The 27,813-nt window shown below is 44.1% G+C and overlaps 1 protein-coding gene across 1 annotated transcript in view; it reads right to left on the bottom strand.

Moving 5' to 3' along the window:
- Positions 1 to 2,797: 2,797 nt before the first annotated feature.
- Positions 2,798 to 27,813, bottom strand: part of LOC143964481 (integrin alpha-11-like) — a 268,377-nt gene continuing 243,361 nt past the window's right edge. Inside the window, exons 19-23 of the mRNA XM_077474255.1 lie at positions 23,391 to 23,476; positions 12,355 to 12,562; positions 5,476 to 5,574; positions 4,354 to 4,430; positions 2,798 to 2,936 (exon numbers count right to left, since the gene is read on the bottom strand). Coding sequence (XP_077330381.1) covers positions 2,798 to 2,936; positions 4,354 to 4,430; positions 5,476 to 5,574; positions 12,355 to 12,562; positions 23,391 to 23,476 — 609 coding nt within the window. The remainder of the gene's footprint in view (positions 2,937 to 4,353; positions 4,431 to 5,475; positions 5,575 to 12,354; positions 12,563 to 23,390; positions 23,477 to 27,813) is intronic.

Raw genomic sequence — 27,813 nt, 5'->3', positions numbered from 1 at the left:
GACTTTGATGTAAGGAGGATTCTTTTTGGGACCCTGATGTAAGTGGGGTGGGGGCTCTGATGGGGTATCTTATGTAAGGGGGAGGGGTGTTCCAAAGGGTGCCCTGAAGTAAGGAGGGCTCTGACATACAAGTGACTTTGACAGGGTCCATGTTGTAAGGGGGGCTCCAATGGGGACCCTGATGTAAGGGGGGTCTGATGGGGACCCTGATGTAAGGCAGAACTCTAATATAACAGGGACCTTGATGAGAACTCTGAGGGGGCTCTGGATGTAAGGAGGACTCTGTTGGGGACTCTAATGTAAGGGGGGTTCTGCTGTGCATTTTTTCCCCGAATATTTGTCAAATATACGATGTGGGTCCCGTAAAAATTTGAAAAGTTTGGAGGCCCTGGGCTATGTGATACCATCTATCTCTATACAGAAAATATAGGAATCATACTTCTATAGACTACAGGAGTAATGATTATATAGTATCAGCTCGTTCTATACATACAGAATGATAATCTTCCTTCTATATAGCTACATTGTTGCATAGAAGATACGTTTGGAAAAAGACAAGTCCATCCTATGTGTTTATCCCAATTTGAGTCTTCTATGCATATACATACCCGTGTATGATGTGCCCATTAAAGAAAACATTAAGACATTTTTGGATTGGTCAACACTTCCAGCTGATACCACTATCTGGGGAAGGGAAGTCCATATTTTTACTGCCCTATCTATTTTACTGCTGGAGTATTGGCTATATGGTACCATCTATCTCTATATAGATATGTAAGAATCATAGACTTCTTGAGCAGTGGCTATATGGATTCAACTCTTTCTATATAGACAAGAAAACAGTCATATATCTATAGCAGGCATTCTCAACCAGGGTTCCTCCAGAGGTTACTAGGAGTTCCTTGAACTGTGGCTGATTGACCTCCTATCTGATCATGCCTGATCACACCAATGTAAGGGACAGTCTTCCCACTGACTGCCGATGTAAGGAGCATTATTCCCACTGACCACCAATGTAAAGGTCATTCTTCCCACTGACCCCCCCCAATGTAAGGAACATTCTTCCCACTGATCTCCAATGTAAGGAACATTCTTCCCACTGATCACCAATGTAAGGAACATTCTTCCCACTGATCACCAATGTAAGGAACATTCTTCCCACTGACCACCAATGTAAGGAACATTCTTCCCACTGATCACCAATGTAAGGAACATTCTTCCCACTGATCACCAATGTAAGGAACATTCTTCTCACTGATCACCAATGTAAGGAACATTCTTTCCACTGACCACCAATGTAAGGAACATTCTTCCCACTGATCACCAATGTAAGGAACATTCTTCCCACTGATCACCAATGTAAGGAACATTCTTCTCACTGATCACCAATGTAAGGAACATTCTTCCCACTGATCACCAATGTAAGGAACATTCTTCCCACTGATCACCAATGTAAGGAACATTCTTCTCACTGACCACCAATGTAAGGAACATTCTTCTCACTGATCACCAATGTAAGGAACATTCTTCCCACTGATCACCAATGTAAGGAACATTCTTCCCACTGATCACCAATGTAAGGAACATTCTTCTCACTGATCACCAATGTAAGGAACATTCTTCTCACTGATCACCAATGTAAGGAACATTCTTCTCACTGATCACCAATGTAAGGGACATTCTTCCCACTGATCACCAATGTAAGGAACATTCTTCCCACTGATCACCAATGTAAGGGACATTCTTCTCACTGATCACCAATGTAAGGAACATTCTTCCCACTGATCACCAATGTAAGGAACATTCTTCTCACTGATCACCAATGTAAGGAACATTCTTCTCACTGATCACCAATGTAAGGAACATTCTTCCCACTGATCACCAATGTAAGGAACATTCTTCTCACTGATCACCAATGTAAGGAACATTCTTCTCACTGATCACCAATGTAAGGAACATTCTTCCCACTGATCACCAATGTAAGGAACATTCTTCTCACTGATCACCAATGTAAGGACCATTCTTCTCACTGATCACCAATGTAAGGAAACATTCTTCCCACTGATCACCAATGTAAGGAACATTCTTCTCACTGATCACCAATGTAAGGAACATTCTTCTCACTGATCACCAATGTAAGGGACATTCTTCCCACTGATCACCAATGTAAGGAACATTCTTCCCACTGATCACCAATGTAAGGAGCATTCTTCCCACTGATCACCAATGTAAGGAACATTCTTCCCACTGATCACCAATGTAAGGAGCATTCTTGCCACTGATCTCCAATGTAAAGGAAATTCTTCCCACTGACCACCAATGTAAGGAACATTTTTCCCGCTAACCATCAATGTGAAGGTTATTCTTCAACACTTACCACCAATCTAAGGAAGATTTTTCCCACTGACCCCCAATGTTAGAAGCATTCTTCTCACTGACCATCAATGTACAGGTTATTCTTCCCAAAGGCCACCAATGTAAGGAGCATTCTTCCCACTGAACAATCATGTAAGGGATATAGTCCCTAGATGAAGTAGTTTTAGCTAGAGGCCTGAAAATATTCTGAAGGGTTCCTCTAGGGTAAAAAGGTTGACAAAGGCTGATGTATATGATGGGTATGATAAAAATAAAAATGTTCTTAGCAACAAAAGTAATTTTCCTCAATATAAAGAATGGGAGGCCCTATGTATAACAGTATCTGAATGAAGAGAAGTAAGAATATAAATGGCTACTTTAAGCAGCACAGACAGTTCTTCCAGACACTTTTATACATAGGACCCTTGTGAAATGTGTTACATCAGAGATAACAGGCAATGAAAATCACATGAAATACGTCATCTATGTACCTGGTGAATAGGAGGTCTGACTCATACTTGAGGTTGAAGTTCAGCAGAACCTCGTTATCAGCGATTGTACTCTCCAGTTCTTCACTGTCACTGTAGGGACATGTAACAATAAGAAATTAATACTTACTGGTTATTGTATAACTCTTTACCTGAGTTAAAAGCAACCTTTCCTGAAACTCAGAAGCTGCCATCGCTCCCCTCTTCCCCCGTTCATGATGTGCAAACTTACGGGATCCTACTCCCAGCAGTCACTCGCTTGACAAAATCACTGCTGTATTCACTACTCCCTGAGTTTTTGGGGATTGCCTAAAAGGTTTTCAGAGTAGGAGATATTTGGATGGAAAGGGGTAAGGAGTTCTAGAGGATGGGAGAGACAGAAGTCCTGGAGGTGAGAATGGGAGTAGGTGAAAACTGGATAGTAGGAGATATTTGGATGGAAAGGGGTAAGCAGTTCCAGAGGATGGGAGAGACAGAAGTCCTGGAGGTGAGAATGGGAGTAGGTGAGAACTTGAGAGTAGGAGATATTTGGATGGAAAGGGGTAAGGAGGCGACACTGATGAGGTGGCACTGATGGGCACTGATGAGGAGGCATTACTATGCAGCACTGATGGGCACTGATAGGCAGCACTGATATGCAGCACTGATAGGCGGCACTGATATGCAGCACTGATAGGCGGCACTTATTATAATTATTATTATTATTATTATTATTATTATTATTAATAACGATTTATATAGCGCCAACAGTTTACGCAGTGCTTTACAATGTATAGGGGGGGCAACACAATTACAGTACAATACAAAAGGTACAGGAGGGCCCGGCTTGTAGAGCTTACATTCTAAAGGGAGGGGGTGGTGGTACAAAAGGTAATCGCTGCAGAGAATGATTTGATGGGGGTGGCTCGGGGACAGTTAGGTGGGTGTGGGATAGGCTTCCCTGAATAAATGAGTTTTCAGGGAACTCTTAAAGGTGGACAGGGTAGGGGCTGAGTGGACAGATTTTTGGGCAGGGAGTTCCAGAGGATGGGAGAGGCTCTGGAGAAGTCTTGAAGGCGAGCATGAGAAGAGGTAACAAGGGAGCTAGAAAGCAGGGCACTAATGGGCACTAATAGGCAGTACTGATAGGTGGCACTGATGAGGAGGCACTGATGGGCACTGACAGGCATCAATGATGGGCACTGAAAGGCAGCATTGATTGGCATCACTGTTGGGCATCACTGGTGGGCACTAATTGGCATCACTGATTACTTATATCCCCTGTGAGGAATATCAGCTCTCCTCTCCTCACGTACTGTCATCGTGAGGAGAGGAATGCCAATAACCGGAATGTCCTATTTACACTGTGATTAGCTGGAACTATGGCTTAGCTATGTTGCGTCTCATCAACAAATGTGGGGATAATTACAGCCGTGACACATTCCTTTTCCAACAATGGTTCTTTAAATCTCACCTCACTGAGAAGAAAGATTGAGGCTATAATGATGGAGGAAGGACACACATGACTTACCTGCTCGCTATTAGATGGATCTGCAGAGATGGAAGAAACACAGATTTACTGAATTCGAAGTCTAGCCGAAATGCCACCTGTGAGACAGAGACACAAACTGTAATTGACGAGACCTCCTTCAATTCTGGAAATGTGTATCATGTCGTCGATATACCTTTCATACTATAAGGTTCAAATGGAACGCCTTTGTGTTTTATGATTTACATGAAGAAGTTCTGTGGAAATAATCCATATACTGCGCAAATGTTTTTTTCTTTAAAGTCTTCTATGTTTAAAGTGACACTAAACTCTGGTTAAAATAAAAAAAATTAAAAAAGGTCCCAGCTTCTGCCAACTCTCCAAACTCCTTCTTTTTTTTTTTGGCAGCTATGATCGGACTTCTTGTTAGAGGGTGGCTACGTTTATTCCCCATGGTCCAACTGTACTGTATGTAGGAATGTAGCCACCCTCTCTTGCTCTCTCCCAAGATGACCTATGGCCTATGGGGAGTGTAGTGTGCATAGAGCTGCCATGGTCATCACCAGAACTATGGTCCCAATTGGAAGATTTTCCTTTTATTCCTGTTCTGGTGAATACCCAAAATCTGGGATTTTCTTTCACCTGCAGTGATTATGGTAGACAGAGAGCAGTTTCCAGTTGGGGAAACTTCCCTTTGCTTTCTGTCCCATAGCCAAAACCAGAAGTTAGAGGAGATCCCTCCAAAGTAAGGGAATCACCAGAACTAGTGTCCCCATTTGGAATATTTCTCTTCTGTTCCTGTTCTGTGGAAACCCAAAATTTGGGATTTTCTTTCACTTTCTGCGATAATGGTAAACAGGACAAATAGAGAGGGTGAATCTCCAAAGCGGGGATACAGACAGCGATAAAAAACCTGACAGGGGTTGCAATCCTGTTCACTCTATCCAAAACTAGAAAAATAAATTTTGCCTTTAGTTATACTTTAAGTTATGTGTATAACTGGCACCCCACCACACTTCCCACAGTCCAGTCACATGAAGTATTCATCATCTTCTATATGATGCAGTGGCAATGTAGCAGATTGATTGCTTGCACTCATAGTGCAGAACACAACTACTCTGGCAGTCACATGCAGTTCCATAGTCCTGATAGTGGTTTACCTACCTTGGCTTTTGCTCTGAAGAATGGGAAGCTGATATTGCACATCTTGCTGTATGGAATCCGATCGTCATTCTTGCACTCAATCTTGATGTCCGACTCCTCCTGCAGGACACAAAAATCAAAATATCTTTTATCTGTTTGCTATAGATAAAGGGACCCATAGATGTAAACATTCATCATCTAGTATAGGTAGCTTTAGGATGCACGTCACAGGCAGCATAGGGCACAAAAGAGTCCAAAAGAATTTTAGAGATCCCTCCTAGATATAAATGTATTTTTTTGGGATGTTCTCTATCAGCACTGATGAAATGTGCTAACAGGAATAACATTGCATGCATTTGTAACACTGGGCAATGTTACTGATTGCAGGACTTTCTTTGTCCACAAGATGGCAATGCCAGTTCTACCTTATCTAGCTATGACTGACTTTACACAGGTGCAGTCTAGGAAATGTAGTCTCAGAGGAGGATTTCAACTATAACCATCCCTGAACCACAACTTCACCCCCATAGACACCTGAGAGCAGGAGGGGTCAGATATAAGCAAAAGCCCGGGAAAGAGCCTAGGCAGTTGGGGAAGTGTGCCAGGATCGGATCAGGATCACAGCTGTGCTGTGCCAAAGTGTGCTGTGCTCAGAGAGTAGGCTTCTGTGCTGGATTGACTGGACTCTAGAACTAGGAGGCTGAAACGGAGAGTGACTGCAGCAGTATTGGTGACTCGGGACACCTGCATCCAGAAGCACTGTAATGCCCTGTACACACGATAGGATTTTCTGACAACAAAATCCATGTTTTTTTCTGACAGATGTTGGCTCAAGCTTGTCTTGTATACACATGGTCACACTAAGTTGGTCGGAAATTCCAAACATCAAGAATGCGGTGACGTACAACACGTACAACGAACCGAGAAAAGGGAAGTTCAACAGCCAGCGCGACTCTTCTGCTTGATTCTGAGCATGCGTGGAACTTTGTGCGGCAGAATTGTGTATACACGATCGGAAATTTCCGACAACGGATTTCTTGATTTTGATCCAGATCTCAAAGTTTTTGTGACAGAAATTCCTATGGAAAATGTGTGATGGAGACTACACACGGTCGGAAATTTCAGACAAAAAGGTCCCATCGAACATTTTCCATAGGAAAATCCTATCATGTGTACAGGGCATAAGAGTTGTTGTCAGATCAGCTGTCGCTTTTGCCGTACTGCCGGATAAAGGGGCCCCCCAACTGTACAGTGCACCTATTGCTACCAGAAGAAAGGAATCCAATGACCCATAGTTCAATTACTACCACTCGTTAGCCAAGACCCATTAACCAGCTATTCCCACCCATTGACATTCTACACTCAGAGACTTATCACACCTGTTGCTACATTCATCGCTACTCTATGGCTAACAGAGCTATCCATAGAACATAAGTCCACTAGTCTTCCAGAGTGCTGACTTTGTTCTTGCTCCCCATCAGACTGCTATTGCCTCATAACATCCTAGTCTCCTATACCACAGCTGCTACATCTGGGCTTGTCCTACTCGTTGCGCCTATTACCATTAAGGAATTTACATATCTGCTGAGCCCAACCTGTATCTTATACTGCTGTTGAACGCCACCTAATGACTCATCAGCCCCAACATAACCAGCAGGAAGTTCATCATAGAGACTTGCCCGAGTTACTCTATCCTGAGGGCAGAATTGTGTTCTATTACAGAGTTTAAGTTGAAAGCCTGAACCTAGCCCCTTTGTTTGGGGGCCATCAAGTGACATAGCCTGCTCCGCCTCTTAGTTAATCCCTCTGGTTGCTTGATGTATAACGTCAGTGAATTTACATATCTGCTGAGCCCAATTTGTATAATATACTGCTGTTGAATACCACCCATTGAATCATCTCCATCACCCTGTGTGCCAACGGTAGTAAAGGGCCCCAACGTAGCCAGCAGCAAGTTCATCATAGAGACTATTGCGAGCTACTCTATCCTGAGGTCAGTTTTCTATTATAGAGTTTAAGTTTGAAGGCCCAAACCTAGCCCCTTTGTTTGAGAGCTCTAAAGTGATCTCGCCTGCTCCATCCTTGAAGTTAACCCCTTTGGTTGCTTAAGGTATAACGCCTCGTATACACTCCTTATGCTTCAGTATAAACTGGGACTTGACTTTTAAAGGTACCCCGTGGAGTAAACTGTACACTGTTGTTTTTATGCATACTGATTTTTATATGCCAATCTATTTTGTCATGTTGGTGATCTTAATTTGCTAATACAGTCTGCTTATCTTTTTGAAGGGTGGTGTGTGTAATTCTTGTGCATGTTCTGGGTGTTTCCAGACAAGGTATTCTGGTGGTGTCTAGACAGGTGCAGAGGACCCAAAACTATCAGCGGCTCCTGTGCTCATATACTGCCGTTGAATGCCACCTATTGACTAATCTCCATCACCCTGCATGCCAACGGTTTTAAAAGGCCCCAATGTAGCCAGGAGGAAGTTCATTGTAAACACTATGTTGAGTTACTCTATCCTAAGGGCAGTGTTCTATTACAGAGTTTAAGTTTGAAGGCCCAAACCTAGCCCCTTTGTTTGAGAGCTCGTAAAGGATGTCGCCTGCTCCACCTCTAAGTTAACCTCTGGTCGCTTGAAGGTATAACGCCTCATACAGACACCTAGCATTTATACTCCTTATGCTTCAGTATAAGCTGTGACTTGACTTTTAAAGGTACCCCTGTGGAGTACACTGTACCCTTACTGTTGTGTTTATTTGTACTGATTTTCATGTGCCAATCGATTTTGTCTTGTTTGTGATCTGAATCTGCCAAAACAGTCTACTTATCTTTTTAAATGGTGGTGTGTATAATTCTTGTGCATGTGCTGGGTGTTTCCAGATAAGGTATTCTGGTGGTGTCTAGACAGGAGCATTGGACCCAAGACTATCAGCTCATATACTGCTGTTGATTGCCACCTGTTGACCCATCTCCATCACCCTGCATGCCAACAGTTTTAAAGGGCCCCAACGTAGCCGGCAGGAAGTTCACCATAGGGACTTATTTGAGTTACTCTATCCTGCGGGCAGAATTGCGCCACACAGGTTTATAAAATGCAAGGACATTTTTGGTGATGGCTAAAGCAAATAAGCTGGTCACTTTGCAAGGCAAGTTGAACTTTGCAACTTGGAAAGTGGGACCCCCTCATGACGACCACAGCAGGTGTGCAGACCTCAAAACTCAAGAGGTCTCCCTGATAGAATCCTGAGGAGGTATAAGAAGCTGAGTGGTTTAATTCTCCAGCATCTACTGAAATGGAAATATCTGTTCTGTGTGGTCTGGCCGTTTAAGCTACCAGGCCATCCATCACCAGCTTATCGTTGGATGAATACCGAAGTCAATTTATTTTATTACAGTGCTGGTGTCATAGAAAGAATGAATCCTGATGGCAAATAAAGGCCAAACAATCTTCTTCTGCCCATTTAAGGGACGGATGATGGAATGGAGAGAACAGCCACACAGAACATTTGGTATAAATCCAAATCCAGTGCTGATCCATTGGCAGGACATAAAGAATGAAATATTCTATGATGAATCTGATTTCTCCATTACACCTTCTCTGCCATTACCTCAGCACTGGGAAAATTTAGTGTATCTTAACCTTCACCTGGACTAACCAGGATCAGCGTGATATTTTTCAGTTTACTTGGCACATTTCTGGGGCTATTTATCATTATCCTACAGCAATCTCAGATCAGTTCTGGAATACAGAACATCATTCATTAAGCTATACATAGCGTAGGGTGGTGGTTAGATGATCTGTTCTTTAGATCAAGGGTCTCCGAACTATGGCCCTTGGGGCACATCTGGCCAACTAGAAGATTTTATCTAGTCCGCGGCTAGGGCCAGTGATGTATCCCCAATGTGTGCAGACTGAGGATTAAGGTCAGCAGAGGCTGTCTATGGTCTCCACTTTAACTACTTCCCCCTTCTACCCCCTTCCCCACAAACCACACTCACATTTTAATGGGGACACCGATATAAGGAGTGACTCTGTTGGGGACACTTATATATGGGGGGACACCAATGTGGACCCGGATGTAGGGGGAGACTTTGATGTAAGGGAGGCCCTGATGGGGACTGTGATGTAAAGGGGGCTGTAAAGGGTGCTCTGATGTAAGGAGGACTCTAATGGGGACTCTGATATTAGGGGGGTTCTGATGGGGATCCTGATGTAAAGGGAATTCTGATGTAAGGGGGGGTACTGATGTAGGGGGGCTCTAATCGGGTCTTTGATGTAAGAAGAGCTCAGATGGGAACCCTGATGTAAGGGGGGCTTTCATGGGGACCTGATGTAAGGGGGGGACTCTGATGCACGGGGGACTGTATAGGGACCCTGATGTAAGGGGGGGGCTCTGATAAAAAACCCTGATGTAAGGAGAGCTCTGATGGGGACCCTGATGTAAGGGGGGGCTCACGTGGGGACCCTGATGTAAGGGGGGCAATCTGATGTAAGAGGAACTCTGATGGGGACCCTGATGTAAGGGAGGCTCTCATGGGATCCTTAATGTAAGGGGGGACTCTGATGTAAGGGGGACTCTATGAGGGGCCTTGATGTAAGGGAGGGCTCTAATGGGTACTCTGATATAAGGAAAGCTCTGATGGAGGCTGTGACAGGGCTGTGGTGTAAGAAGGACTCTGATGTAAGGGGGGATTCTGATATAATGGGGTCTCTAATAGGTATTCTGATGTAAGGGGGGCACTAATGGAAATTCTGATGTAAATAGAGCTCTGATGGCAACCCTGATCTAAAGGGGTTGGGGGCTTATATGGGGACCCTGCTATAAGGGTGGACTTGGATGGAAGAGGAAATCTGATGGGGACCCTGATGAAAGGGGGGCTCTGATGAGGACACTGATGTAAGGGGACTCTGATAAGGACCCTGATGGAAGGGGTGCTCTCATGGGGACCCTAATATAAGGGGGGACTCTGACGTAAGAGAAATTCTGATAAGGAACCCTCATGTAAGGGGGGGGGGGCTCTGATGGAGACACTGATTTAAGGGGGACTGTGATAGGAACCCTGATGTAAGGGGGGCTCTAATGGGAATTCTAATGTAAGGAGAGATCTGATGGGGACCCAGATGTGAGGAGCTCTCTTGGGGCACTCTGATGTAAGTGGAACTCTGATGGGGGTTCTGATGTTAGGCGGTTTCTGATGGAGACCCTGATGGGGCCTCTGATGGGGATTTTTTTCAGAAAATATTTGTAAAATATAGAGCGAAGCCCATTGTACTGAAAAGTTTGGTGATACCTACTTCAGAATGTTTGTTCCATAAACATACGAGCATCCACTCTTATGTACTGGGCACAAACCCCAGCACTGGCCTTATCGTGGGGTAATAATAGGCCAGGAATATCTTTTTTAATCAGCTGGTTGGCCAGGGAGAAAGGTTTACTGTAATATATGCTTTTGTTAAAAACAGTAATCCAAAGCATCCATTCTGAGTTTAGTTTTCATCAGTTCAGAGCAGTGATTCTCAACCAGGGTTCCTCCAGAGGTTGTAGGGGTTCATTCAGCATTAGGCAATTTCTGCCTCTCAGATAACTTCCCACTGACACCATTGATCTTTGTAGCTATCTGTAAGGAGGTAATTCTTCCCAATGACCACAAGTGTAAGGACCATTCTTCCCAATGACCATCACACTAATGTATCATGAGTTGTAGACTTCTAATTTTTAGCAGGGGTTCCTCGAGACCGGAGAACTATTTCAAGGGTTCCTCTGTGTTGAAAAGGTTGAGAAAGGCTGGTTTAGAGCTTTAGAACAATTAACCACCTGCCTTCCACAGGCCATATACTGTATATACAGCCTAAACTTCAAGTGGTTAAAACAAGCTCACGACTACAGCAGTAGCCATGAGCTTGATATCATTTTATTTAGAAGGGCCTCTGGGCTTTCATGTAAAACTGATCCGGGTGGCTCTATAGTGGTCCAATCACTTTACAGTAGTGTGAAGTGCAAAAGCACCTCCCCTGCTGTGAGTATCAGGTTGCTCTGCTCCTCCAGGGAGGAAAAACTGTGTCAGCATGGACAGTAGAAGCAGATCAGAGAACATCCATTCCCAATCTGCTCTGTAATCAATGAACCTGGGAGCGCTCAACTCTGAGTAGTTACAGGTTCAGACCTGTCAAACACCTGGCTGAAAAGACAGCCACTTGAGCACAATCCTGGGGATGATCAGCTGTAGTTGAAGACAAGGAAGACATCCAGGGCCTAATAGAACCCTGATATCCCTATAAAGAGAACCTCTCACCTGCCAACACTATCACATATGGGGATGAGTCAGCCCCCTTGTGGTTACAATAAGGTTAAATGAAAAAAGTATTTAGAAATGTAATTTACAGTAAAATTTAACAGTGACCCTGGCGCCACTTACACACACGTGAATGCAAACATGTGCATAGAGAGTGCACATATATGTAAACAGCAATTGTGCCACACATGTTGAGTATCGCCATGAATGCCAGGATGAAAACAATAATTCTAGGACCATCACTTATGTTTAACCCTAGACTAATGAGCTCTAAAGACTTGGCTAAGGACAATTTTGGCTGCAATCGTTTTCCCCTTTTTACGGGTGGTGCACTTTTAGGGCTTGACATTGTTTGGTATCTAGTTACTTGACGCAACCTCATCTTTTATATTTTTGCAAAAGAAATGAGGATATGTGTCCTTGCTGGCCAAAATGCTGCAGAATTTCCCTGGATTGAGGTCTCACTGTTTCAACCAATGAGGCAGCAAGTGGTTTTCAGTGTTTTTTTTTTTCCCTTGTCACTATCACTAGTGTGATATAAGCCTTACTTTGCTCTGACTTTTACTTATAGTAAACAGAAATGTCCATGTCTGATGTCTATTTACCTTTTGGATCAAGCTGGCGAACTGCAAGTTTGGAGAGTGGGAAATATTGAGCACGGTGCTGTATGCGTTCTCCCCTCGGTTCTCAAGTGCCACTTCCAGGGCCACTCGCCTTCTGCTTCCTTCAATGATGAATACGGAGTTGTCAAATGATCGAGTGAAGGTATTGCAGTCTGATGGGGATCTCCGCAGAGAGCGTTGGCAGAACTCCCTGACAGCAAAGATGGGCGGAAAGAAAATGTCAGCCATTTCAAAATATACTAAATCAACAATACCTGTCTGCGAAGGTTCTCACTTATCCAGGTCATAGTAAAGCTAGTAGTAGTTGGTCACATTCAACTGGACTTGTTTTGTACGGTTAAAGTAGTTTCTTAGCTTGTCCAAGCCACTTCTTTTCTATTGAGTGTTCGGTAGATACCCCAACATTTATATCCATTCCTTAAGACCTGGGGACACCAAACGTTTCAGTTCGTGGGCCATATTGTATATTTTACAAATATTTGTGGAGTTCCCCTTAGATCAGAGTCCTCCTTACATCATGGTCCTCATTAGAGTCCTCCTTACAGTATATTAGGGTTTCCATCAAAGTATCGTTTACTACTGCAGGGCTTATAGTGTGGCTGATGCAGCAGGGCAGGAGCCAGAAGGCAGAGCAGGTATGGGTGGAAGAAGTTCCATCAACTTGTGAATGTTGGGGCAAACACGTCATTGGTTGCTAGGGTGTTGATGGTTCTAGCAATGAAAGATAGAGCTGATAAAGCCACAGCAGAAAAAAACTTGAGGCTGCAGGTAGAGGGGTGGGATAGATCCAGACACCTTCTTCTGCTTACCTAAATCCTTTATCTGTACACATGAAGGATATGCCACTGACCCTACATGTGGGCTGGATGGGGCCTGCAGGCAGAATCCTAAATTAATTAAATCACCACGGAAAGGTGTACAATCACATCTATGCATGTGCAATCACATGCTGTACCAGCAGATGGTCTACCTCCCCTGTTGAACCAGTCATTCTGAGAAAGCTAGGGGAGAGTTAAACAAGACACTGTCTCTCTGCGCCAATGTAGCAGGAGCTGCCAGCAGTCAGCTAAATGTAAATAGAGACGAATGGTGTTACATTAACACCGGAAGGCAAACGACACAGAGATATTCACTGTATTGTTCATTTAAAGAGGAAGTCAACCCTGATGGGTTTACTTCCTCTTTCATTCCCTGCAAAGGCAAAGCATAATGGACTACTATGCATCGCATAGTAGCCCATTATGTGTCACTTACCTGACACAGGAGCCAGCGAAGTCACCACTGTCCCCTGTAGTCCAGCGCTTCCATCTTTTCGGTGGGGTCTCGCAGCTCCGCCGCTGTCATTCGGCAGGGCCGCGATGACGTCACTCCCGCGCATGCGCACCGGAGCCGACACACGCGGCAGCTCCGTTGTTGGAAATTCTGCGCTCAGTGCGCCTGCGCGCCGCTGTCTACGGCGCATGCGCCGTAGACGGCGGTGCCTGTCTTCGGGCAAATATCTCCTAAACCGTATAGGTTTAGGAGATATTTCTTGGACCTACAGGTAAGCCTTAATCTAGGCTTACCTGTAGGTCAAAGTGGTTTGTAAGGGTTTACAACCACTTTAAGAAAACAAAATCAATTTAGGATATTTCATTTTGTATATGGACTGAGCTGTGAGCAGCATGCTCCTCCCCTCCCATCTCGAGGTTTTAGTTTCGCAGATATAGCTGCTGACATATGAAATGTGACATTATTCTATTTACTGGTCTTTAAAGTGGTTGTATTCTAATTTTTGGTACTTTTACCTACAGGAAAGCCTATAATAAGGCTTACCTGTAGGTAAAAAAAATATCTCCTAAACCTGTACGGTTTAGGAGATATTCCCCTCGGTATGCGCCACTGACTGCAGCGGCGTATGCGCACAAGGGGATTCTCGGCCTGAAAATCCGGCAGTGTCCAGCCGGCCGGAATAAAAACTCCCGTGCGCATGTGCGGGAGTGACGATATCGCGGCTCCGGCCACTCACAAGAAGAAACGCTGAGGGAGCATGTCGGCTCCCTCGGCGTGGATCGGGCCAGATGTCGGGGCCTCGTTCTAAGGTAAGTATTTCATAATGAGCTAGTATGCGGTGCATACTAGCTCATTATGCCTTTTGCTTTGCAGGTGTAAAAAAAAAAAGAAAATAGCGGGTTTACTACCGCTTTAATAACATCTCATACCACCCCCTTTCTTATCTTCTGTATAAAAGAGAATGTAATAATAAAACTTGTGAGAACAGATGCAACTGTATACTTCATTTTTTTTTTGTGTCCAACAAGCAACTGATTCTACAACTCTCACACCTTCCATCCTGTTCGTGGACCATCAACATCTAGACATTTCATGGTGCCTGGATTAAAGTTGCTTAAAGTATGGATATAAATGTTGGGATCTGAAGAAGTGGCTAAGAAAAGCATTTCAGAACAAGTACCAGCCTATTCAACAATACAATATACAAATGGATCTCGATATCTGGAGCGAAGTTGGTCCTATCGGCTATGATGACATATTTGGAACGTGGTTGTATTGTTTTGCATCTCTAGACAGGTTGTGAAATTGTATCATGATGGAGTTAATAACAAAATCAAACACATCAGATTATTGGGATCTCCTCAGACAGGAAACCCATAGCTTAAAAACAAAACAAAAAAAAACCTTGTGTAATAAAATGAAATGAATACCTCCTTACACTATAAAACTGAAAGCATGTCAACATTAATCTATCACATGTTAGGCCAGCTCGATGGTGCTGAAATGTCTTTAAGTTTTCAGTTCCATGCAGCTGTTATCCTTTAATCAGCGGTGGAAAATCAGGAGTTTTGGCACATAAACATAAATACTTGGAGACAAGTATCTTGACAATGCAATGGGAGGCAATTTCGATATCTACAGACTATTCACTTAGCTTTGGGAATTTTTGGGTGAAGGTTCGTGACGATCACCCCATACAAGCAAATATCCATTGCGTTATATTTTCCTTGCACATGATTGGGAATTTGGGTGTTTAAAGTGAACCCGGCATCACCTTATTTATTAAGCTCAGCAAGCACAGGCTTTCCAAAATGAGTATTCCCTTTACTAGGGGCACCATTACCCCATAGCACAGAGTATGAGTATTCCCATGTTAAAGTGGAACTAAACTGCTCCTGGTTTACCTCCTCCCCACTGCTCTTCAGTGCCACCATTTCTATATAACATAACAGACTATAATGTAGGCACCTGCCTACACACCACCTGCAAATGAATGCATGGATAGGCAATGGCATTGAAGTCATGGGAGAGAGAGAGATGTAGAGGGGCCCCTGGAAAGAGAACAGGCATGTAGTGATGGTGGAATTTGTTTACTGTATCCAGTAGCAATAGCTGGACATGTCACTGGGAGTGAGGTGACAGGAATTGCTGGGTTGGTGGATGCTGGTGCGGGCTTTGTGGGCACCGGTTCCTAAATGCGGCGCACCTGGGAGTTGTTGTTCTCTACTTGTAGTTGTGTCTAGAGTGCTTAACCACTTCAATGCCGGGGCAGTTTCACCCCCTTCCTGCCCAGGCCAATTTTCAGCATTCAGCGCTGTTGCACTTTGAATGGCAATTGCGCGGCCATACAACACTGTACCCAAAGAAGATTTTTTTATCATTTTGTTCACACAATTAGAGCTTTCTTTTGGAGGTATTTATTCACCACTGGTTTTTTTTTTGCTAAACAAACAAAAAAACAGAACATTTTGAAAACAAAATTTCTTCTAAGTTTCTGTTATAAAATTTTGTAAATAAGTACCATATTTATCGGTGTATAAAATGCACCTTCAATTTAAGGGAAGCTTCAGGAAAAAAATGTTTTTTTTACAAAATAAACCACTTTTAAGAAAAATAATGATCAGTGCCCATCTGCAGCCTCAATGCAGCCTGATCTGTGCCCATCTGCCGCTTCAATGCAGCCTGATCTGTGCCCATCTACAGCCTCAATGAAGAATGATCTGTGCCCACCTGCAGCCTCAATGCAGCCTGATCTGTGCCCATCTGCAGCCTATCTGCAGCCTGATCTGTGCCCATCTGCAGCCTCAATGCAACCTGATATGTGCCCATCTGCAGCCTCAATGCAGCCTGATCTGTGCCCATCTGCAGCCTCAATGCTGCCTCATCTGTGCCCATCTGCATCCGTAATGCAACCTGATCTGTGCCCATCTGCAGCCTCAACGCAGCCTGATCTGTGCCCATCTGCAGCCTTAATGCAGTCTGATCTGTGCCCATCTGCAGCCTCAACGCAGCCTGATCTGTGCCCATCTGCAGCCTTAATGTAGTCTGATCTGTGTCCATCTGCAGCCTCAAAACAGCCTGATATGTGCCCATCTGCAGCCTTAATGCAGCCTGATCTGTGCCCATCTGCAGCCACAATGCAGCCTGATATGTGCCCATCTGCAGCCTCAATGCAACCTGATATGTGCCCATCTGCAGCCTTAATGCAGCCTGATTTGTGCCCATCTGCAGCCTCAACGCAGCTTGGTCTGTGCCCATCTGCAGCCTTAATGCAGCCTGATCCGTGTCCATCTGCAGCCTCAAAGCAGCCTAATCTGTGACCATCTGTGACCTGATCTGTGCTCATCTGCAGCCTTAATACAGCCTGATCTGTGCCCATCTGCAGCCTGATCTGTGCCCATCTGCAGCCTTAATACAGCCTGATATGTGTCTATCTGCAGCCTGAATGCAGCCTGATAAGTGCCCATCTGCAGCCTCAATGCAGGCTGATATGTGCCCATCTCCCATCAATGCAGCCTGATGCCCATCTGCAGACTCACCATCTCTCATGCAGGAAATCAATGAGCCGCCATCTCCTGTTTACTCTGCTCTCAGTCAGCAGTCACATTCACATACGGCACTGATATGCAGCACTAATGGACACTGATAGGTAGTTCTGATGGGCAGCACTTATGGGCACTGATAGGCAGCACTGATGGGTGGAACTAATAGAACTAATAGATGGCACTGACAGGCATCAATGATGGGCACTACTGGTTGGCACTGACATGCATTAACGATGGGGCATATCTCTCCTGTTAGGAAAGCTGCTTATCGGCTCTCCTCTCCTCCCACGCTGTCAGTGTAAGGAGAGGAATGCAGATAACCGGCAGTTCCTATTTACATTGTGATCAGCTGGGATTGGACATAGCTGAGCACATGGTAAAGAGCCTACGTCATTGGCTCTTTACCGAGATCAGTGATGCGGTGTGTCCAAGGGACACACCGCACCATGGATCACCTTGCTGCTTGTCTCCAAGGGTGTTCAGGAGCGGTCCGTTTTGAAGGAGGTCATATGAAATCCTCCATCCGGCCATCATTCTGCTATAAGCTAGGTAGGAAGGCGTTAATGTTGACAGTACAAGTTAGCCACGGATTAGTAGAGGGCTAACGGTGTTCAATTTGGCTCACTTCTGAGTTGTGCTTTAATGCTGATATTGAATGGCCACAAATTCCTGCCTAGAACCTAGGCAATTAGCAAGTGTAGTTCTTAGCCTCCCCCACTAGGGTGCCTAAGCGCCACCCACACGCTTTTTGACGTGTCATTTCCCCGGCCCTCTTTGGTCCCTGACTGGTCCTTATCTGTATAGTGCGTGGCGCATTGTACCCAGGCCATCTCAAGGTTTCTTCTATAGTAGTTAGGATCTCAGAATGGTTTTGGCGTGCTGCCCAATACTGTCTTCGTTTTCAGTCTTAGCGCTGTGCTGGTATTTTACTTTTCAGAGGGAAAGAATGTGCCCTACTTACAATTTTCCACCGTCCCGATATTTGTAAATTACCATACTGTGAGAAGAGCAGACGGCCCGAGTTATGGGCCACCACCAGACTCGGAGATCAGGGGAATGACGGGACCTTTCTGTTTAGACAACTTTAGTTTATTACTTTCATAACTAGCGAGCAATCCAGAGCAGATGTTTAATTCGGCTACCAATGTGTGTCCTGGAAAAGGGGGGAGATTTTCCAGTTAAATGACAATTCACTTTTTAAATTTAAAGATTGTTTTTATGAGTCGCGGCAGAATTTTTTTTTCCTCGGGTCCCTCAAGATCTTTTCGTAGCCCCTTTAACTAATGTCCTGTCCATTGAGAGCCTTCGTTTTATTACCATCCAGACATTCAAGGTAAGTAACTATATACCTTCAGACGCTACTGTGTATTGTTAGCGTGCCGAGGGAATGATGGAAACGTTTGCATTACAGAGACATGTGCTTTCAATAAATACTCCACCTCGTTAGAGGAAGAGCTCAGACAATCTGGATTAGATGATCCAACGAGTTGAAGAGAACATACAGGGAACTCTGACTCTTTGGACGTTTATATGGATGGTATTATAGTCTATAAACAATAGAATATAATTAACACCTGACTGTATATAAAAGTCAGATGTATATATATATATATATATATATATATATATATATATATACACACACACACTAGCCATCCTGTATCCCAAATAACTGGAATAAAAAAAAGGTGCATCTAACCTCCATCTGATCTTTGCAATTGACGGGAGGCATCAATGGCGCAACATTGGCAATTCCATTTCTTTGCTGGTGAGAGATCTGATACTGATTCGCAGTCATCTCATTAGCAGGGATGAGCGGGGGGGGTTCAGTCCGAACTTAATGCGAACCCCAGTGCAGCAGAACCAATAGGAAGGTGTCACATTGTCGTCTCTCTGCTAACCAACAATGAGGCACTATTCCTTCCACTGACACCTACAGTGGGGTATAATTCTCCCAGTGGAAGTGCCCCATTAGTGGTTTGGTGGGAGGAAGAGTATCCCGTCATTGGTGTCAGTGGGAGGAACAGTGCCCTATCATTGGTGTCAGTCGAATGAGAAGTGCTCCATCATTGATGTCAGTGGGAGGAATAGTACCCCATCATTGGTGTCAGTGGGAGGAATAGTGCCCCATCATTGGTGTCAGTGGGAAGAATAGTGCCCCATCATTGATGTCAGTGGGAGGAATAGTGCCTCATCATTGGTGTCAGTCGAATGAGAAGTGCTCCATAATTGGTGTCAGTAGGAGGAATAATGCCCCATCATTGGTGTCAGTGGGAGGAATAGTGCCCCATCATTGGTATCAGTGGGAGGAATAGTGCCCCATCGTTGGCAGGGCCGTCTTAATAGCATAATGGGCACATGGGCAAAGTAATGCACTGGGGCCCCTACTAGCCTTACCCAATTTACGCACCTACTCTCAGGAATAAAGTATGAATAGTTGATAGAATTAATTATATATTTAATAGTACTTTCAATAAAATAGATTTTAAACTATAAGAAAATATGCTAATAAATCAAAGACTAATCAAAAACAAAGGGCACAGTCCAGGGGGGATCAGGAGGGCAAGATACTGGGATCAGGAGGGTACAGTACAGGTTCCGGGACACTGCCCGGGACACAGACATCCCTGGGAAAGCTTAGTAAAAAGAATGACTATCCCAGTAAATCCGGGACAGTTGGCAAGTATGATGTAATGCAAGACTATCATGGAGCCCCCATACACCTGGGGCCCCTGGGCAGTGCCCAAGGGTGCCCATGCATTAAGACAGCCCTGATCATTGGTGTCAGTGGAAGGAATAGTGCCCCATCATTGGTATCAGTGGAAGAAATAGTGCCCCATCATTGGCATCAGTGGAAGGAATAGTGCCCCATCATTGGTGTCAGTGGGAGGAATAGTGCCCCATCATTGGTGTCAGTGGGAGGAATAGTGCCCCATCATTGGTGTCAGTGGGAGGAATATTGCCCAATCATTGTTATCAGTGGAAGGAATAGTGCCCCATCATTGGTATCAGTGGAAGGAATAGTGCCCCATCATTGGCATCAGTGGAAGGAATAGTGCCCCATCATTGGTGTCAGTGGGAGGAATAATACCCCATCATTGGTATCAGTTGGAGGAATAATACCCCATCATTGGTATCAGTGGGAGGAATAATACCCCGTCATTGGTATCAGTGGGAGGAATTACACTCCACTGTTAGTGTCAATGTAAGGAATGGTGTCTTCTTTCATTGGGAGGAATAATGCCCCAAGGAAAGCACCTATGCCAGCCCAATCAGCAGCAGCCAGAGCATTCCAATAACGACATTGGCCTTATTTGTCCAAATGGCTTGTGTTGGAGCAGGTTTTTTGGGTTTAAAACAGGCAGAGAGGAGACAACTCTAATGCCTCCTCACTGCCTGTCAAATACCCTCTGAAGAGCGATCCACCCCAGATAAATCTTCAGAGGGCACTGCTAGTCTAAATGAGCCCTGTAGCATTGGGCTGGCCACACAGATTAAAGGAAGTTACCAGGACGGGGAATAAGCCAAGTATTTTTCCTTTTCCAGCACCTCTGAGGAGGCCTCACTGCAAGGGTACATTTTGCCTAATTCCTGAAGTTTGGCCTAAATCGGTAGCCCCAGCTTTCATTGCTGTTGTAGCCCCTAGCTTTGTTCTCTGAGTAAATGGCATCCAATAAAAATGAAAATATCAGTTATAGCTGTGCATTGGGTAGGGGGATTCATTTACTATAATTTTTGGGTGGACTGCCATTTTTAATCTGCACTACAAAAGTGACAGTTGGGAACTGCTTATTTCCAGATCAACACCTTCACTTAACTTTCTTCCATTGCCGCAGCCTACCCTTTGTGTTGGAAGGCAACATGATTTAATATCATATTTATGGAGTTTATTTCTGGTTGATACAACCAAGCATTTGCTTTCCTGGGGGCGGTCTGGAATGTCTTTGAACAGCTCTTGGCTCCGGAACCGTCTGTTGCTATAATGCAAACTTGAAAGGGACCATAGCTGACAAGATGATTGATAAATGTCCTGCTACAGAAGATCAAAAGATCAAAGGCATTGAAGACTGACCAGGGTACATAGACATGGACAATGCTGCCCCTAGAGGCCAATACAGTAGGACGGACAGTAATGTAATCCCCATAAGTACTGTGATTCGTCAGAAGTCTAGATGGGATGGCAATGGGGTTGGGTCTGGATGGTGTATGATTGAAGTACATAAAAGGACTGAACGAGCCCTCTCTCTGTCTCTACCCTTATTACTCTTGGCTTGTGCCTGGGCTCTCTCTTTGTCTTCTGACAAAGCCTGACGATACAAAGCCTTGAGGAAAGCATTGTGATAAGTATCTTTGATATTCTTGTATTAGATGGTCTGGTTATATGATTTGTAATATAGTAATACCTTTCTTTAGTATTCCCATGTTATTGTTTTCCTATTTTCTTGGGAAATAAATAAGTCTTTGTTTTATTAAGCCGTGTGCTTGGTTTCATAGCTAGCCTTGTATTATTGTGATATCAACAGCAACATGTGATCAGAGATTTAACCACATGCCGACCAGCCGCCACAGTTGTACTGCGGCAGAATGGCTTGGCTGGGTTAAACGACGTTATGTAACTTCGCTTCACCCTGTGGCCACTAGGGGGTGCGCCCCCCCACTCGGCCCCCCCAGGTGATGCGAGTGCCCGACGGTCTTGATCGCTCCCGCAATCGCAGCTGAGCCACGGAGTACCTGGAACTGTGTGTGTAAACACACAGTTTCCGGTTCTCTGAGGAGACAAATGACAGATCTTAACACACTTAACCCCTTCACTTCCTCCCCATCGTGTTAACCCCTTCACTGCCAGTGAAATTTTTACAGTAATCAATGCATTTTTAATCGCACTGATCACTGTATTAATGCCAATGGTCCCAAAGATGTGTGAAAATTGTCTGACGTGTCCGCCATGTTGTCGCTGTCACAATAAAAATCGCAGATCGCCGCCATTACTAGTAAAAAAAAAGAAAAAATAATAAACTTTTTCTAAATCTATCCCCTATTTTGTAGATGCTATAACGGGGATCTGTAAACAAGGTGGATCCCCGTTCTGACAGGAGGAGGAGGAGAGAGAGAGATCTGCTGTTCCTAGTGATCAGGAACAGTGACTACTCCCTAGTCAGTTTGTCCCCCCCACAGAAAGCACCTCCCTAAGGAACACTTAACCCTTTTATTGGACCCTTAGTATTAACCCCTTCCCTGCCAGTTCCATGTATACAGTGACAGTGCATTTTTATTGGTCACCAAAAACTGTCAAAAAAAAAACAAAAAAAAAATAAACAACACAGATTGCTGCCATTACCAGTAATATATATATATATATATATATATATATATATAAAAAGGCCCTAAATCTTTCCCCTATTTTGTACACAATATAACTTTTGTGCAAACCAATCAGTATACTCTTATTGCGATTTTTTTTTTACCAAAAATATGTAGAAGAATACGTATCGGTCTAAACTGAGGAAAAAAATATTTTTTTTATATTTATTATAGCAAAAAGCTAAAAATTGCGTTTTTTTTCAAAACTATTGCTCTTTTGTTTTTGTTTATAGCGCAAAAAATAAAAACCGCAGAGGTTATCAAATACCACAGAAAGAAAGCTCTATTTGTGGGGAAAAAAAAGAACGTCAATTTTGTTTGGGTTGCAAGGTCGCACGACCGCGCAATTGTCAGTTAACGCGACGCAGTACCGAATCGCAAAAAAAGTGCTCTGGTTAAGGAAGTGGATAGAATCTTTTCCGGGGCTGAAGCGGTTAATAGACTAGCTAACTAGGGGAATAGACAAGTTGCAATAGATATAGGGAATAACCGCCCCCCCCCGAATAATATTTATTTGCGCCAATTACTTCACTTTGCAAACAAGATGACATTGGAGGGAATGCGTTATATGAAGGGGCCATGTGGAATTCTATGAAGCTCCAATGACTCCTTTCATTCTTCCCCCATCCGCAGTGCTATAAGCTTGAATAGGCAATTAATAGAGAAGACGCCATGCCTTGCACACATGTTCCTAATGAATACCAGAGACGTGACCTCTATGGATGCTCATCAAGTAAATATTATTTACAGAGATTTATACTGTACATTCTTCATTCCTTACACGTGTCCCACATTCTGGACGGTGACTTATAGTCGGCACAGACTTACGCATACACGTACATTGCAGTCGGGATATCGTGCTTCACATCCAAGTAGAGGTCAGGGACGCAGCGCTCATCCTGGTTACACCCATTCCAGAATGGAACCTGAACCAAAAAAAGATGCGTCATCAACATTTGGTGCAAATAAAAGACCGCACAGCTTCGTATTCCTCGCACGGGGCTAACATTTCTCTATTTCTAGGAAGGGAATAACCCCCCCCTCCCCCCCCAAAGAAGAAATTAATTCTGGATAAAGACCAGGTGGCCTTAAAGTGGTGTTGCACCCCAAAAAATAAAACTACTTAAAATTCTTAAAAAAAATCAAAAAAAAATAATTGGCAAAAAAAAATATTTTTACTCACCTCTAAATATCGGTTGCTAGGGGGTCCCTCGTAGTCTGCCTTCTTCATTGCCCGGGCTGGTGACATCACTTCCCCTCGCGCCGCACATTCACCTGGGACCTGTCACGTGTCCCAGGTGACTGTACGGCGTATCACGGCGCCCTGCGCCGCTCGCGCATGCGCAGTGGGTGCCCGGCTGTGAAGCCACAGCCGGGTGCCCACAGTATGCATGACGGCGCCGCGAGCGGAGCGGGGAGCGAGGGGGGGGCTTCGTTCCCCCGCATCGCTGGACCCTGGGGCAGGTAAGTGTCCGATTATTAAAAGCCAGCAGCTGCAGTATTTGTAGCTGCTGACTTTTAATACACCCAGCGAAGTGACACAGGTGACACAGAGATGAAACCAATCCTCCTACAAAAGTTGTACCTAGCTCCTCTGCTATCAGCATGAATTACTTCTGATAAGTTTTCCTGACACCAGGAGAAAAAAGGTGACAGGGGAGGCATGTGTGTGTGTGTGTGTGTGTGTGGGGGGGGGGGGGGGGTGTCCCTCTGATCCCTCATAGTTACATAGTAGGTGAGGTCGAAAAAAGACCATCCAGGGGCGGACTGACAACTCATGTGGCCCCCGGGCAATAGGAGCTTATGGGGCCCCCAGGCAATCAGAGATTATGGGTCCACACAGTATATACAGTACAAACACACACACACAGTATACACAAACATGTTTCTATTGGCATAGAAGGTACTGGAGAGGTGGGGCAGCTATAATCTCTGGATTTTAAGACCAAAAGGATGTCAGTAAGGGACATTTCAAAGACAGATGTAAAAAAAACAAACAAATTTTTACATACTGTCCCTGGTTTTACTGAGGCTGGCAACCCTGATGGGGCCCCCTAGTGGCATGGGGCCCTCGGGCAGTGCCCGAGTGGCCCAATGGTCAGTCCGCCCCTGGGTCTATCAAGTCCAACCTATGTGTGTGATTATATGTCAGTATTACATTGTATATCCCTGTATGTCTATCATGATTGCTGCTGCCAGACTTACCCACTTTACCAACCGCTCAGTGTCTGCCGACCCTCTCCTCCAATCCCTACACTGGCTCCCAATCACCCAGCGAATTAAATTCAAAATACTAACCACAACATACAAAGCCATTCACAACTCCAAAGACATGCAGGTAGGTTAATTGGCTTCCGTCCAAAATTGGCCCCTAGTATAAGAATGGGGACCTTGGATTGTGGGCTCCTTGAGGGTAGGGAGCGATGTGAGTGTGCAATGTACAGGGATAGGGACAATTGTAGACACTCACTCAGGTTGAACTGGATGGACTGGTGTCTTTATTCAACCATACTAACTATGCAACTATGTAACTCTGCCCGGAGCTACATCACCAATCTTGTCTCCAAATATCACCCAAATCGTCCTCTCCACTCTTCTCAAGTGCCTCCTACTCTCAAGCTCTCTCGTCTCCTCCTCCCATGCTTTTCTCCAGGATTTCTCCAGAGCCTCTCCCATCCTCTGAAACTCGCTACCTCCAGCTATCCCCTTACTCTCGCTACCTTCAGGCGATCCCTGAAAACTCATCTCTTCAGGGAAGCCTATCATGTCTCCAACTAATCTCCTACCACTTCCATCAGCTCATTCCCCACAGTTATAAGCTTTTGTACCACCTTCCCCACCCTATTAGATTGTAATATTTCCTCCTTCACGATCCCCCCCCCCCCGTGACTTCACCATTAATATCAACAACACAACCATTGGTTCCTCCACACATGCCAGGGTGCTGGCTGTAATCCTTGACTCTGACCTCTCCTTCAGACCCCATATCCAATCACTGGCTGAATCCTGCCACCTTCACCTCCGCAACATCTCCAGAATTCCACCCTTCCTGACTAATGACCCCACAAAGCAACTCTCTCCTTAATGGCCGACCCTTACACAGGCTCCTCCCCCTTCAGTCTGTTATGAATGCTGCTGCTAGACTAATACACCTCACTAACCGATCCGTGACTGCCGTCCCTCTCTGCCAATCCCTTCACTGGCTTCCCCTCCCCCACCGTGTAAAATTCAAAATGCTAACCACAACATACAAGGCCATTCACAACATCGCCCCCATCTACATCACCAACCTCATCTGCAGATATCGCCCAAATCATTCCCCTCCGCTCCTCCCAGGACCTCCTGCTTTCTAGCTCCCTTGTAACCTCCTCCCATGCTCGCCTTCAAGACTTCTCCAGAGCCTCTCCCATCCTTTTGAACTCCCTGCCCCGGTATATCCGATCAGCCCCTACCCTGTCCACCTTTAGGAGATCCCTGAAAACTCATTTATTCAGGGAAGCCTACCCCTCCCCCACCTAACAACTGTCCCCAAGCCACCCCCATCATTCTCTGCAGCTATTACCTTTTGTACCACCACCCCCTCTCCCCCTTTAGAATGTAAGCTCTACGAGCCGGGCCATAATAATGTTGTGGTCGTTCGAATGCTTATATAAAAGTTTCTTGAAACTATCGATGCCCCCCCTGCTGAGACCACCGCCTGTGGAAGGGAATTCTACATCCTTGCTGCTCTTACAGTAAAGAACCCTCTACATAGTTTAAGATTAAGCCTCTTTTCTTCTAATTTTAATGCGTGGCCATGTGTCTTGTTAAACTCCCTTCTGCGAAAAAGTTTTCTCCCTATTGTGGGGTCACCAGTCCGGTATTTATATATTGAAATCATATCCCCTCTCAAGCGTCTCTTCTCCAGAGAGAATAAGTTCAGAGCTCACAACCTTTCCTCATAACTAATATCCTCTGGACCCTTTATCAGCTTTGTTGCCCTTCTTTGTACTCGCTCCATTTCCAGTACATCCTTCCTGAGGACTGGTGCCCAGAACTGGACAGTATACTCCAGGTGCGTTCAAGTGTTACTTAAGTTAACTCCAGAGGTAAAATGATAATTCCCCCGCTCTACAAGACTCTGGTCCGGCCGCACCTGGAGTATCTTGTCCAGTTCTGGACCCCAGATCTTATTCTCTCTGGAGAAGAGACTCTTGAGAGTGGATATGATTTCAATATACAAATACCATTTTGACAAATTCGTTAATTCCGAAATGTCCGAATTTCAGAAATTCTCTGCATTTCCTGAAATTCCTGAATTCAGAAATTTTCTGCATTTCCTGAAATTCGGAAATGAAATTCAAAATTACGGAAATGTGAAATTCCAGAAATGTGAAATTTGAAAATTCGAAATTTGAAAATTCGAAATTTGAAAATTCGGAACTTCAAAATTTCGGAAATTTGGAAATGTGGAAATGTGGAAATGTGGAAATTTGAAAATGTGGAAATTTGAAAATGTGGAAATTTGAAAATGTGGAAATGTGGAAATGTGGAAATGTGGAAATTTGAAAATGTGGAAATTTGAAAATGTGGAAATTTGAAAATGTGGAAATGTGGAAATGTGGAAATGTGGAAATTTGAAAATGTGGAAATTTGGAAATTTGGAAATGTGGAAATGTGGAAATGTGGAAATGTGGAAATTTGAAAATGTGGAAATTTGAAAATGTGGAAATGTGGAAATGTGGAAATTTGAAAATGTGGAAATTTGAAAATGTGGAAATGTGGAAATGTGGAAATTTGAAAATGTGGAAATTTGAAAATGTGGAAATGTGGAAATGTGGAAATGTGGAAATTTGAAAATTTGAAAATGTGGAAATTTGGAAATGTGGAAATTTGGAAATTTGAAAATGTGGAAATTTGAAAATGTGGAAATTTGAAAATGTGGAAATGTGGAAATTTGAAAATGTGGAAATTTGAAAATGTGGAAATTTGAAAATGTGGAAATGTGGAAATATGGAAATGTGGAAATTTGAAAATTTGAAAATGTGGAAATTTGGAAATGTGGAAATGTGGAAATTTGGAAATTTGAAAATGTGGAAATTTGAAAATGTGGAAATGTGGAAATTTGGAAATTTGAAAATGTGGAAATTTGAAAATGTGGAAATTTGAAAATGTGGAAATTTGGAAATGTGGAAATGTGGAAATGTGGAAATTTGGAAATTTGAAAATGTGGAAATTTGAAAATGTGGAAATGTGGAAATGTGAAAATTTGAAAATGTGGAAA

This window comes from Lithobates pipiens, unplaced genomic scaffold (genome assembly GCF_037356315.1).
Source record: "Lithobates pipiens isolate NorthernLeopardFrog02 unplaced genomic scaffold, aLitPip1_a1.2 Scaffold_8, whole genome shotgun sequence".
NCBI classification, from domain to species: Eukaryota; Metazoa; Chordata; class Amphibia; order Anura; family Ranidae; genus Lithobates; species Lithobates pipiens.
The sequence above is the reverse complement of the archived record's forward strand: the minus strand, read 5'-3'. Positions and strand labels throughout refer to the sequence as shown.